Raw genomic sequence first — 14,401 nt, forward strand, 5'->3', positions numbered from 1 at the left:
CCCCCCCCCCCCCCCGCTGGAAGAATTCCATGACCTTATAGGCACAGGCCTCGCTCCCTCCTCTGTGTTCCCACAACACGCTGCAGATCTCTTCTCCCTGGGCTTGTCACTTCGTGTTAATGAGGGTCCCCCCGGCTAACCTGGGGACTCAGTGCAGGCGGGGACCAGGGCTGCTGTCATCCTGGAGCCTTTGGCCGCCAGCACCTGGCCAGGCACAGAGCTAGTCCTGAGCTTTTTATAACAAACGAAGAAACCATGCGGGACGAGGATGGAGCGATTCTTAAGCTTGGAGAAAGAGCTCTGCCTGCCGTTCCTGTTCGGAGATGCTGTACGTTACGAGAGGCTCTTTGGTCAGTCTCTCCTTTTTTGGACCCAGGCTGAAGGGGAAAGACTATACTTGCAGTCTGGCAGTCAAAGGTTCAAATCAATGGGGCGCCTGGGTGGCTCAGTCGGTTGAGCATCTGACCCTTGATTTCGGCTCAGGTCATGATCTCACGGCTGTGAGATTGAGCTCCACGTCAGGCTCACCCTGAGCGTGGAGCCTGCTTAACATTTTCTCTCTCCCCATCTCTCTGTCCCCCGCCCCCCATGCTTTCTCTCTCTCAAAATAAAGATTTTTTTTTGTTCAAATCCAGGCTCCACTGCTTTCAAGCTGTGTCAGCTTTTTTTTTTCCAAGCTGTGTGACTTTTGACAAGTGCCTTCTCTCTGAGCCTGCAATGGATGTGGGTTACAAAGGGGTCAGCAGGCCCAGCGGGCCCCCTTGCTAGAAGTCCTTCATTATCTGACTTCGGACAGATGTGGAAATAGCAAAATACCAGCACTAGAGAGGATCTGGATTCAACCACCTCTCTTCACAGATGGGGGAGCCAAGGCTCCAGGGGGTGGTGGGGGGCAGGGGGAGGGGGGAAGAGATCTGTCCAAGGTGCCACTCAGAGGGTTGATAGCAGGTACTGTGTTTTAAATTCCCTTGGAAGCTCCCAGGCTTAGCAGAGTGTTTGGCTCAGATGAACATGAACATATTTAATGTCCTGTCTCTTCGGTCCTAACTTCTCCATCATTCAGTGGAAAATCGTCACGAACTCCCTCAAGGCACCTAGATCCCAGGGGATCAGCTCTTAGCTCTGCTGAATTGTGTGCAGTCACATCCTCTGTTCTGGAACGGATTCATTGAGTTGGAAGGGCCCTTTAAAGCCAAGAATGCCAATGCCACCACACAGGTGTCAAAAGGGAAAGGGGGGCACTTATAGGGGATGTAACTTGTCCAAGGTGCTCTGAAGCTGGTAGAGGAATCGATGACGGTGGGCACGTGGCTGGGATTGGCGTTTCTGACCCCACAGCAGCCCAGCCCAGAAGAAACAGATGAACACCAACACCCCCACCCCGTCCCATCAATCCCCCCACATGCACTCTCCAAGGTGCTGAAAGCCTCTCTTCAAGACTCATGGCCCCACCCACGGCCTAACCTCGAACTCTTTCCTCTAGAAAGAGATGGGATTAGGGGAGTGATGAAGAAATGAATCAAGGTTGGCACTGAGGTGTCTGGCTTTGGGGGCCCTTCAGCTAGTGACACTATCATCCCTTTGCAGTTCCTAAAATGTCACCACCTTGGCGAGGGCACTATGACTGCCTCTCCAAGCCAACCCTGCTCCATAAATCTGTATCCTGAGGGCACTTCAGAGACTCTGGCATATTTGGTAATATCCATTTACTTGATTCCTCCCAGTTTCCCCTACGAGGCTCTATATGACATGAGGACACAGACTAGCTCTGCTGTTCTTACTACTGTGTCCCCAGCACCTAGCCCAATTCCAGGGACGGGATTGATAATGCAGATCTGGGGAGAAGAGCAGGTGTGTGTGAGATCCATGTGGAAGGGAGGCTGGATTGTGTCTACCTTGGGGGCAGCTTGTCTTAGGAGCCCAAATGGGGGCCTCGTCCTTATCCTCGCTGGAGTCCATCTTCTTTTTTTATATATAAAGGTATTTTTTTCTTTGGGTATTTATTTATTTTGAGAGAGAGAGAGAGAGAGAGAGAGAGCATGTGCACAAGGGGGAGAGGGGCAGGGAGAGAGAGGGATAGAGACAATCCCAAGCAGGCTCTGTGCTGTCAGTGCAGAGCCTGATGCAGGGCTCAAACCCACGAACAGTGAGATCATGACCTGAGCTGCAATCAAGAGTTGGATGCTTAACCAACTGAGCCACCCTACCCCTGGAGTCCATCTTCTGGGGACCCCATGTTTCTTGGGCCATAACATGCTCCTCATCTGTTTTCCACACTTGGGATCAGGTTGAATCCACTTAACCTTCCACTTCTCCCAGGACCACTGATTTCTTCATTCTCTTATCAAACATTTATTGGGCACCTACTGTGTGTCAGCCTCCATGCTGGGTGCTGGATCTGCACACCTGGGTGAGACATCTGCCAAGTGCTAGTGAGGAAGACAGACACACACCGGAGGAAATGACGAGGGCACACGTGTCCCCAGCTCTCCCAGTGTGGCAGGACCCATTCACTGTGCCTCATGTACACTGGCTCATTTAATCCCCTGAAATATGAGTGACGTGCCATTACTATGCCCATTTTACAGATGAGGAAAGTGAGGCCCAGACAGGCTAAGTCATTTGCCCAAAGTCTCACTGCTGGATTTCAACCCAGGCAGCCTCCAAAGGCCGAGCTTGTAACCACCATAAAACCCCACCTTATAGACATGAGCCTCAGGGCAGGAAAATGCAGAGGTGAACATGTCCACCTCTGGCAGGGGGTGAAGAGGGGCCTGGCTGCCATCCCCAGACCTTTGAACTAGACTTGGAAAGCAACGTGAAGCGCGCAATTCCACTGGTAGGGTTTGTTTTTCCCCAAGCAGAGGAAGGGAACAGGTCTTTTCAGGCAGAAGGAACAGAGTGTGAAATAGGTTCTTGGCAGGTAAATGAGGTTTTCAGGAGGTGTGAAAAGCCTAGCAATGTTGGTGGCGAGCAAGAAGGTCTGTGTGGCTGGAAAGCAGGGTGTACGCGGCTGGCGGGGTGAGGCGTGGAGGGCTGTGGTTGCCAGAGTCGCTGGGTGCCGGGGGGTAAAAGGTCCAGCAATGCCCCCTCAGGGGGACAGGGTTCATCTGCCCCTGGGGTTTGCACCTTATCATCAGACTTCCCTGATGTGGATTCCTTGGCCCTGCCCCAAACCGGGAAAGTGGAATCTCCAGGGATTTCTGTATTTCGACAAGAGCCCCCAGCGTTTCTTAGGACCAGGCGCCCCTGGAGGAACACTGCCCTGGGCAGAAACGGTCATGGACTAAGCTAAATCATTCGCCAGAAGTGTGCTGATGGCCGACAGCGGGCTAGGCACACAGATGTGGTGACGAGGCCCCGTCCTCCTGGTATCTCCATTCTAGTGGGGAGACACTTAGCAAAGACGGATTCCGAGAGGGACGGATGGCGGAGAAACAAAGCGGGGATGGGATGGGGGGCGAGAAGGCCTCTTTGGGAATGTGCAGGAGGGGTTGGCATGGTGCCTGACACCCGCCATGGGAGCCAGCACAGGAGGTTTTGGAGCTTGGGAGGGATGGGGGAGGGGGAGACAGGATCAAAACTGTGTCTTAGGAGGACGGATTGGGGAGGAATTGGCCCTAGAAGCAGCAGTTTCCATCCAGAAGCCACTGAAGAGCCCGACCGAGCGACAAGATGCAAACTCGCTCCCAGCCGCAGCTTCAGAGGGACAGGTGTTGGCTCCGGGCCGAGGACTGCTCAGAATCTGGTCCACAGAGCAGCAAGAAACAGTATCACTTGGGACCCCCTTGGGAATGCAGACTCCCAGGCCCCGCCCAGCCCTCTTGAGCCAGAAACTCAGAGACGGGGTCCGGCAATCTTCATTTTAAGGAGCCACCCAGGTGATTCTGGTGTCAGCGCTGGCCTGGATCTCTCAGCCCCCAGTGCCGGGGACTCGGATGTCTCCAGGCTGCACACCTGTCTGGTGCCCAGCGACTTGGCGTTCGTATTTATTTCAGAAATACTGTCTGTTTCCATTTTAATAAAGGAAGCAGACTTGAGCAGTACGATATTGGATTTGATTTTGATCTAATAAAAATGCCAAGCAGCTCAGGACCCAGGAAAGTCTTCGCCCAAATTCCCTCTGCTATTTTGAGGGCGGCGGCGGCAGAGACCCATCGAGACGGAATTCCCAGAAGCCACCTCTGCACCCGGCAAGTGACAGCCTCTTGCCCAGCCTAGCCTGGCCTTACAGACACACCTGGCAAAATCAAAAGCTTGTCTCGGGCATTGAACCTGACAGCTGCAATCAGCTGCAAACCCCAGTTGCCCCTGAAGGAAAGTTGCAGACACCTGGACCGTATGGCAGCATCGCCTCCATCAAATGTCACATCCGATGTGCTCCCGAGCTAGCTGGTGGCACTGCAAAGCCCCAAAGGCAAGTTTCAAAAGCAAATTCCTTCCTCGGGAAAAAGAAACTGTGACAGAATCCATATCACAGTAGCCCGAGAGAAAAATAGCGACTCCCGGAGCAGTTACGATCACCAAAGGTGCATGGAGTGGCTTAGGGAAAAGCGGCGGCTTGGGCGGGAGGTGGTGGGAGAAACCTGGAGCCAACAATCGAGCACCTGCTGTATGTAACACACTGTTCTAGACTCTCAGAATGCAGACGCGAGCAAAACAAGACAGGGCACGGTTCCCTGGACCCTGGTTGGGAGAGACAACCAAACAAAAATCAAGCCCGTAAACATAAAAGGTAAGTTCAGAGAGGGACAGGCGCTATGAAGAACAGAAGGCAGGGTGCTACAAGGGCCACCAAGGAAGCTGGTGCGGTCAGGGGAAGCTTCTCCAAGGAAGTGGTCTTCTGGCCGAGCAGTCAAGGTGGGACAAGGTGAGACGTGCGATGAATCAGAGGGAGAGCATGCCAGGCAGAGAGAGTGGCGAGCGCAAAGGCCCTGTGAGGGGGATGCTCTGCATGTTCTAGAAAGAGAGAGGCCAGGGGGGCTGGGGCAGAGCGAGGGAGGGGGGGGGAGTGAGAAAAGGTGAGGGTGGGAGTTTGGGGGCCGGAGCAGAGATAGCACTGTACCCGGAGGAAGGGGGAAGATGGCCCCCTGGGCTGGGCTGTATCCGCCAGGGGACCAGAGATCCCAGCAAGTCAGGGTGCCTTTCAGCTCCTCACTTTTTCCACGCCCACAGGGAGAGCCATCACCCCTCCTTCCCAGGGCTGCGAAGTGCTGAGCAGAGACCTGCAAACAGTAAGCCTTTAATAATGTGGGCTCGCTGACGTCCTTCCTCCCCCGCTCCTCCTGCCCGCGTCAGCCCACCACAAAACCGGAGCAGCTGTTCGGTGCAGAAATATTGCAAAACTCGACCAGGCATTTCCAAAATATTTTCTTGGCCCAAACCCCACTCGCGGCTAAGAGGCTGCATGTTCTGGGGATGGCGTCGTCTCCCCAGACGGCCCGATCAGGCTGCTTTTGTCACCCGTGAGGTCGGCGAGGACCGAGTCCTCGTGTGGCTGGGCCCTGGGTCCCCGCACCCTGCCCGGCGTCTGTGGGTGGCTGTGCCCAGCCCAGGAGCCACCCACCGACACGGGGCGGCTCACCTGGAGCCAGACAGGCTGGGTGCAAATCCCAGCTCCGCCACTTGCTGGGCCTCGATTTCCCTGCCTGTAAAACGGGACGGTGTTTAGGATCAAATTAGTGGATAAATGTCAAGTTCTCGGAACATACACCGGGGTGACATAGTGTCAGCGGGCCTGGTGGCACCGAGCTCCTCTTGTCGGCTATTTTGGTAACCTAGCCCGGGAAGCGGTGGAGCTGTAGGACCCTACCAAGTTGGATCGCTGTTGGCCAAGTGTCCCCTCCCTGTCCTGCAGCCCACCCCCAGCCCGAGCCAGAGGAGGCGCCGCGCCTCCGCTGACACGGCGCCCGCGCTGAGCCCGCTTCAGTTCTGGCCACACCACACGGCCATGCTTGGGAGCTGCCCAGTCCAGGAACACACCCCCCACGTTCCAGAACCCGGCATGGGCCCAGCCCAGAGAAGCATCTTTCCTAAAGATGTGTTGAACAAGTAGAGGAACAAATGACTTTCATGGGACCGCAGCAGCAGCCACCTGAGGGTAATTAAAGTGCCCGAAGCCAAGTCCCCCTCTGACAGCAGATGGGATCTTTCCCTTCCTAGCTTTACTGGAGCCCCCAGTGCCTCCTGTGGCCCCTGGGGTGGAGAGCCATCCTCCCCCGCTACCCCGGCTGGGCTACCTGATAAAAGGCACTCCCTGGGAGAAGTGTTATGGGATCCGAGGAGTGGGGATCCGCCGAACCTCCCGGGGGCCGCAGGCAACCCTCCCAAGCCCCTTCCCCACCACCTTCCATGGCTCCTCTGTGACCTCCCAAGGCATTAGGATCTGGCTGCTTCGCCGTCCCTCCCCACCCCAGGTGTGCTCCCTAGAGGATCTCATCGGCTTCAACTACCTCCCTTCCCACCCTGCGAGACGCCTCAACCCCACGCAAACCGCACACCACGGCCGCCCCAACCCGTCCTCTCCATACCCGTCGGTCGGGGACGCCAGGCCCTCGATGGCTGGGGCAAACTTCTGCACCTGACTGCCCCGCCCCTCACCTCCAATCAGACAAGCCGATGCTAGGGGTGCCCCCGCGGGGGAACAGGCTGCTGACCTCCAAGTGCGCCAGGGCTCGCCCACCCGCCCCAGCGGAACGCAGGCACCGTGCCCCACCCCCAGCAGCCCTCAACGCCCGAGGGGATCCGCTGTTGAATCTGCGGCCAAAACTCGGACACGTGCGTCCTGCACTGGCTGCCCGCGTCCCCCCGCGGGGCTCAGGGTGGTCCCCTCCACACTGTGTCCTTCCCTGACGCCGGCCTCTCCCTGCTTAGGCTGCCTCCCCCGCTCCTTCTTGTGTTTTCTGGGCTCACCCAGACAGGGGCTCGCTGCTGAATCCTGATCTCTGGCTCTGCTTCGGGGAGAACCCAAAGGAAGCCATTCGGACAGTTCTGCCAGCAGAAAGTTCCTGAACCCACCCACTTGTATCTTTATTGCCGAAGGTCTGGTCGCCAGCATCGCTGCTTTCCCTGCTGCGGCCACACTGGCCTCTAGTCCTGGCTCCTCCTCCGTCGGGGACTCTGCATTTGCGAGCTTCTGCCAGAAGGGTCTTCCCCTGGCCGGCCCCTTCTCATTCATCAGGCTCCCCCGCTCCTTCTGAAGCCTGGTCTGTACCTGAGACTGTCGTGTTGGTTCCTGAGTCATTTCTTACTTTCTCTCTCCCCCTAGACGGTGAGCCCCGCAAGGTGGGTGCCTCCGTCTGCTGTCGCTCATGGCTGTGTCTTTGAGGGAAAAAATAATGGATTCTCTGCTGGCTGCGGACCTGGTGATTGCATGTGATGCTTGTCTTGGGGAGGAAACGCTGCTTGGGAGAAGACATGGGCGCCAGGGCAGGGGTGAGGGCCGTGGGGGCTGGGCTGGGGGGGGAGGGCTTCTGCAGTTCCCCCCACCCTGGGTGTCCTCATTCTTAATTCCGGGGCTTGCTCTTCGAGCCAGACTGGGTCTCCTCCACTCTTTCTTCGTCCTCGGGCTTCAGGGATTGGCCTTTCCTGCCCCCAAGACAGGCCCCGTGGCTTCTTTCCACCCAGAGTTTCCTACCCATTCTACAGGAAGGCATGGGGAGGCCCAGGATCAAGCAGGAGCCGATGGCACTTGCACACGGCCAGGGTTCTCAGCCTTCGTCCGTACTACGTGACTTCTGAGCCCCTTGGAGGGATTTCTGCACCCCCCTGTTATCCCTGAGGTGGGCCCTCCCCAGCCCCCTCCAGGCCCTGGTTCCTGACCCCTTCCTCCAGGAAGCCCTCCACTCCAGCACAGACACCTGGCCTGCAATCTCAGTGTGTGAGCCCAGGGTCCACTGCAGCAACCCCCCCCCCCCCACCGCCCCGTTCCTCAGGCAGATCACTGGCATTCTGGCCACCTCACCGGGCCAGCGTGTCCTTCGGGAGCCCCCAGAGTGAGGACCAGACCTCTCCTCCTCTCCTCCCAGGCCCCTCCCTCCAAGCTGAGCCATTTCTCCTTCAGTTCCCGGGATCTGAGGTCAGACAGACCTGGGTGTAAGCCTCCACTGTCTTAGTGTGAGTCTCCCCCAGCAGACCTTGCGGTAGGGACGGGAGCGTGCGCGATGTTAAGCAGGTGCAGGGTGCACAGAAGGAAGGCGGCCAGCCCCGGGAGGGCTGCGAAACCCACTACCCGGATCTGTCACCCTGCAGGGGACCAGGCCAAACACAGGCCTGGAGGGAGTCCACACAGGGAGCTCCCCAGGCACTTCCCTCCTTCTGTGATCGCAGGTAGGGGAAGCCCCCTGGCACAGAGATGCAGATACTGGCAGCCGGAGGGCACTGAAACTTCGCTTCCCACAAGCCCTGAGACAGCAGGCACGGACAGCGTCTGCTTGAACTGCTCTGCCACAGGTGGCCAAGCTGTGTGACCTTGAGCAAGCTACCCCACCTCTCTGAGCCTTAATTTCCTCAACTGCAACATGCTCGGGGTCAGCAAGCATATGAGATCAGGCATGAAAGGCCCTTGGTAGGGGGGTGAGGGGGGCATCCGGCGGGCTTAGCTGAGATGCTGCCATTTTCACTTTAATCTCACGTTGGCTCCCTCTTCTTCCGTCTGGAACAAGGCCCTCTCTCCTTTCGCCTCCCTTCGCTTTCTGGTTCAGACATTTGTTTTCCTAATGGGTGCCCTAGATTCTGCCGATGGCATCCCCCACAGCCAGGTAGATGAATACAGTGCACTCTGGCTGCCACACGCCTCCACGGCCCAAATCTTGCCCACTGTCACCTGCCGTCGAGCCCGGAGCCGTCCTCCCCTCCGGACAACCCAACTTGGACTTGAGCTGTGGTTCGCCTGCCTGCCCTTAGGCACCCATCGTCCCTCTCGCTTTCCCAGCAGCCCACCCCCATGGCGAGAGGGCCACGGCCGCTGCGTGCAGAGGACTTGCTACAGCCCAAGGTGCCGGGCCTCGGTTTCCCCATCTGCGGTGTGTGTCTGCGGGAGCGAGCAGGGGTGCAGGGAGAGGCGGGCCTGGCTCATCTCCGGGGTCCCCTCTCCGCGGATGGCCCACGAATCTATAGCGCAGGCTACTGCAGACGAGGCCACTTACGGGCAGGGTGTCTCTCGTGGCGACAATCTAAGTGAAGGTCCTCCTCCTCGAGCCCATCCCCCTTCTCGAGCCTGGAAAGAAAAGGACCCAAAAGCCTGCGTAAGAAAGAGCGAGCTGAGTTGGCAGAGACCCAGGACCCCGAACAAAGGTACAGTCCTTTCCCCTCGAGAACAACTGTGCAAAGTAACTCTGTGCCACCCCCCCCCCCCCCGCCCCGTGGGAGCCTTCCCGCAACCCCCTTAGATGGGCGTCATTATCTCCACTTTGTCGATGGGGAAACGGAGGCACTGGACGCTAATGAGACCAGTCAAGCGCCACCAGCTAATAAGTCAGAGGCGGAGCAGGGACGCCAACCCACGTGTTCTCACAAAAAGACGTTCCGCTATGTACACGACAAAAGACTGCGCACAGTTTGATTTAAAAATTATACACTGGGACGCACAAAAGATTATTTGGCAGAATCTATACCAAAAGGCTAACAGGAACTAACCCTAGATAATGAGAATATAGGGATTAAATCTGTAGCCTTATTTTTGCTTCCCTCTATTTCCTGATTTGGGGCCAATGGACTCCTATCAGCTGGGTCTCTTTTCTTAACTAAATCAAAGCACTTCCTCGAGGCATGTCTACGCATAAACAAAGCCCCGGCCCTCCGATTTCTGGCACAGAAGGTTTGGAAGGTGGCTCCTTCCCACCAACGTGTGTGGCTGCCTTCTCCTCTGGCGTCTCAGGATCACTGCAGCTCCAGAGGGGGCTGGCATTGGTGTGGCAGAGATGCGAAGCACGGAGCAGAGGCTGACGAGGGTCTGGTGGGGGCAGCTGCACACCGAAACCCTCACCCCTGGCCCAGCACTGCTTGGGCCCGAGACTGGGCAGGGCCGTGTTCCCACAATTGCGCTCGCCTCTTTGTAACCCAGATAAATTGCAGAGCTCCGCCTGGTCCAGTCCAGAGGAGCATCACCCTTCCAGGAGCACGGTCTGGTCCCCAGAGGTAGACACAATTCCAATCATTATCGTGTCTGCGGGAGAACACCGCCCATGGCCGTACGTTTTGATATCTTTCCTCAATTCCTTTTTGCCTTTTGCTTGCTTTGCACTCCTCCACTCGCCTCCTCTTTGCACCGATACCCTCGTTTCTCTCATGCAGGGACGTCTCCGTCCTCTCCCAGGCAAATGCCCCACCCCTGTTTTCGGATTCCTCCTAGTGAGTCTTATGTCTAGTTGCCCGGTGTGTCCAGATGCGTGGGGCTAGAGAAGGAGACATGGGAAGGTGATGAATGACCAGCGAGCAATGCCAGATGCCTAGTAGAAGGGACAGGAACACTCATGCACTGATCATTTTGGTTCCCTCAGACTACTCATTCATTCATTCATTCATTCACTCAACAAGAACTTCCAAAGGACCTGCTCCGTGTAATCTACACCACATGCTGGGTGCACCACAGAAGTGCCTACGTCCCTTCACAGTCTCTGCCCTCAGAGAGCTTCTGATTGGGTAGGAAGGCAGCTTGCACACGAGTCAGAAAATGACAAGTGTTGCGGCGCCTGCTGACGCAGTTAAGTGTGTGTTAAGCATCTGACGTTGGCCCAGGTCGTGATCTCGTGGTCCGTGAGTTCGAGCCCCGCGTCGGGCTCTGTGCTGACGGCTCGGAGCCTGGAGCCCGCTTCGGATTCTGTGTCTCCCTCTCTCTCTGCCCCTCCCCCGCTCCCTCTCCGTCTCTCTTTCTCTCTCAAAAATAAATAAACATTAAAAAAAAGAAAGAAAAGAAAATGACAAGTGTCGTATAACGGCACCCAAGATTGCCCACTGTACTGAGGGGCTAGGCCTAGGCTTCCCAGGGAGCAAACTCTGAACACAGTTTTTGTCGTCGTTGTTGTTGTTGTGTTTTGTTTTTTTAACAAATATTTTCTAGGGCCTGGATGGTTCCAGACAGCAGAACAAAGCCCTAAGTGTTAACGCTACAGGAAGGCAGACATCATCGGCAGATAGCCTCGTCAATGCTATGAGAAGGTTCCGTACAAGGAAAAATGTTGTTTTTTTTCTTTTCTTCTCTTTTTTCTTTTCTTTTCTTTTCTTTTCTGTTCTTCTTTTTTTTCATCCCTAGGAGAAGCATCTTTGTTATTTTCCTGATAGCACAGGCTTATTCCAACAACTATAACTCCCACACAATAGAGCAAAAGTCCCCCTATAATGACACCTCCGTGTGATGGGATCACCACTGTTAGGAGGTTAGTGTATATCTTTCAGAACTTAACTTTTTTTTTTAACATATATAGTCTCAAATTAAACATGCTTTTCGGGGCGCCTGGGTGGCGCAGTCGGTTAAGCGTCCGACTTCAGCCAGGTCACGATCTCGCGGTCCGTGAGTTCGAGCCCCGCGTCAGGCTCTGGGCTGATGGCTCGGAGCCTGGAGCCTGTTTCCGATTCTGTGTCTCCCTCTCTCTCTGCCCCTCCCCCGTTCATGCTCTGTCTCTCTCTGTCCCAAAAATAAATAAAAAACGTTGAAAAAAAAATTTTAAACATGCTTTTGTAACCCGTTTTCTTACCCACAAAAGTCTCCAACATCTTTCCACGTCAGCACACGTAAACCTCACTCGTCTGTTTCCTCATATTGTATGTGAAAGAACAGTTAACATTCAGTCCCCTACTGACAGATATTTAGGGGTTTGTCCAGTTTCTCACGCGTCTAACCTGCAAGACGCTAAGCCCCCATCCCCAGAGGTAATCAAGGAGAGAATATCACCATTTGTGAAACTCAAACGCTGGATGGAGGCTGGACTGTGTAGCTGAGCCCATCCCTGTCCCAGAGGGCCATCTTTCTGGCCATGTCCAGTGACTCTGGGTCAACAGATGCCTGCCCCGTCCTGTAATAGGCCTTGAACATCCTCCTGCATTTCACAGCCTTAACCTTGAACCGATTGTTCATCTACCCCAGGCTCCTAGTTCTCATGGCTTCTTATCTTCTGAGATCGTTCTTCACCAGGCCTCATGCTGTGCACCTCTCCTTGGGCTCTGCCGGGACCCTCAGCCCTGGGGAGAGGGGTCAGTGAGCCAAGGAGCTGGTGTTTAAGGAGAGAACCGGCCCCACCCGGTATGGTCCCTCCCCTCCCTGGTCACTCAAACCTCCAGGCCAAGAAGCTCAAAGTGCAATAGTTAACATATCAAAGAACACCTGCCAATTAGTAAGCATTTGCTGGGGCCAGGCCTTGTGCGGGGCTTGGGGGCCACAGGTACCACTCAGAGGGGCCTCTGCCCTTAAGCTCACGTTAATCCTGACTTAACATGCCAAGTTCTAGGCTAGAGAATGTTCATTCAGAAGGTTGGCAGGGCGGACAACTGCCTAGACCAGGTGTTGGCAAACTTCTTCTGTAAAGCTCTGGGTAGTAAATAGTTAATACGTGAGGCCTTTCTGGCCATACGGTCTCTGTCCCGACTACTCAACTGCCCCTGTAGTTTGTAAGCAGCCGCAGACCATGTGTAAACCAATGGGCGTGTTGTTTAGTAGGTTATTTACAGCAGGTGGTGGGCGAGATTTGGTTTTCGGGAGACAGTGTGCTAACCCCTGGTCTTAACAAGGGTTCTCCACTTGGAGGCCCACCGAAGTCACCCTGGGAGGTTTCAATCACCAGGCGACACTAACGCACAGCCAGGGCTGAGAACCACCTGTTGGGACCAGCAGAGGCTGCTTCGAGGGAGCCCGCCCGCACCTGCCACTGAAGCCGCATGCTGGAGGCCACGGGACCTGCTCACTTCTCAGACAGGGAGCTGGACTCACACAGGTCTGCCTGTCTCTCTGCTGTGCCGTGTGGCCATTCTGGAAAGAGCTGGTTTCCTTGCTCCCACACAGCCCCCTCTACCCGAGTCGTCCATGAAAGTAACAGATTTGCGGGCCCTCGTGAGGGGCTACGGCGTGGCAGCAGTCACGGCACGGGCTGATGGCCCTCCCATAGCCCCCCAGTGCTTCCCAGCAGGAAACACGTGAGGACGAGGAGATGCTTGGGGCACGACTGAGCCCTGCGCCCTGCGGCGAGGAGGGATCGCGGCCGACGGCAGCCCTATTACCAGGCAGCGTGGCCTTGTGCGGCTCACCTGGATCCCGTGGTCTAGCGGTTTCTATGTGGCAACGGGCACACAGCGGTAAGCATGAGCACACTGCCCCGCTGGCGAGTGCGGAGCCCAGAGCCTGGCACCTGACGCAGTGAGGACGCCAGACAGGTTCACCACCACTGCTCGTAAACCTGCTTAATCGTTCTTCCCCGGTACGCTTTGGAGTCCAAGAGAAGAGGGTGGCATCTCGCTCATTCCCCACTCAGAAGCCTCAGGGTCTAGCCGAGCGTTTGGTTAGCCGGGAAGGAAGGGAGAGAGGAGGCGCACAGGCGGCCCGAGGCTGAGATCAGCCCACGTGGGGAGCATCCAAGGTGCTGAGTGGAAAGGAGAGAACTTTCCACCGTGCGGAAAGGAGAGAAACCATGGCAAACGGCACCAGGTGACAATTACATTTGACCTGACCTGTGATTTCCTGGAGGAAATATTATGTGCTTTCTGGAGACAGGCTTTTTTTCTTTTTTAAACGGTGGTGTGAGAAATTACCCACAAATCCCAGTAAGGGCCTTGCTGGGGAAATGGGGGGTGCTGGGACCGAAGCAGTGCTCAGAAGGGCGGGCGGCGGGTGGGGGGAGGGGCAGCGAACCCCCCCCCCCCAATGCGCTTCCCTCTGCGGGTGCTGGGCGTCTCTTCTATGAGCTACTTGAGTCTCGACATGTCCCGATCGCCTGTGAGTCTTGATTTCCTCCTCTGGTCAATGGGCAGAAGAAGGTTACCTCTCGAGGCAGCTTCGGGATTAGCTGAAGGATTCCATGTAAAGCACTGTGTAGAGTTCTTCCCGATACCGTTATGACGATGGTTGCCAGCGCCCTCATCCCCCGGGGACTTTACGGCCTGTCCCTCTGTGACTTCACCTCATAGCCCCTGGCGTGGAAGGATGGTGTTTTAACATGCTCACCAATCCCCGCCCCTGAAAAGGAGCCACACACCCCTTCCCTCCTTCCATGCCATCAGTCAGACCTGAGCCACGTGCTGCCACAGGAAAGGGGTGTTTTGGAAAAAGCAGGGAAAAGGCTTCAAGGCATCAGGCATGTCTGGATTCAGAGCAGAGGGCACCCACAGGAGGAGGAGGAGGAGGAGGAGGAGGAGGAAGAGGGGGAGGAGGAGGAGGGGGACTAGAAAGGGGAGGAAGAGGAGGAGGAGGAGGGGG

General features: G+C 56.1%; 1 protein-coding gene across 4 annotated transcripts in view; it reads right to left on the minus strand.

The window, feature by feature from the left end:
* The window catches only part of GSG1L (GSG1 like), a 206,183-nt gene that overhangs the window by 3,564 nt on the left and 188,218 nt on the right, over nt 1-14,401 (minus strand). The window contains exon 6 of one of the 4 annotated variants that reach the window (XM_049638473.1): nt 9,147-9,217. In XM_049638473.1, coding sequence (XP_049494430.1) covers nt 9,147-9,217 — 71 coding nt within the window. Of the gene's footprint in view, nt 1-9,145; nt 9,218-9,379; nt 11,248-14,401 lie in introns of those variants that run through there. The other 3 variants (XR_007459522.1, XM_049638472.1, XR_007459523.1) reach the window with 3 other exon arrangements.

The sequence above is a fragment of the Panthera uncia genome, chromosome E3 (assembly GCF_023721935.1).
Source record: "Panthera uncia isolate 11264 chromosome E3, Puncia_PCG_1.0, whole genome shotgun sequence".
Taxonomy (NCBI): Eukaryota; Metazoa; Chordata; class Mammalia; order Carnivora; family Felidae; genus Panthera; species Panthera uncia.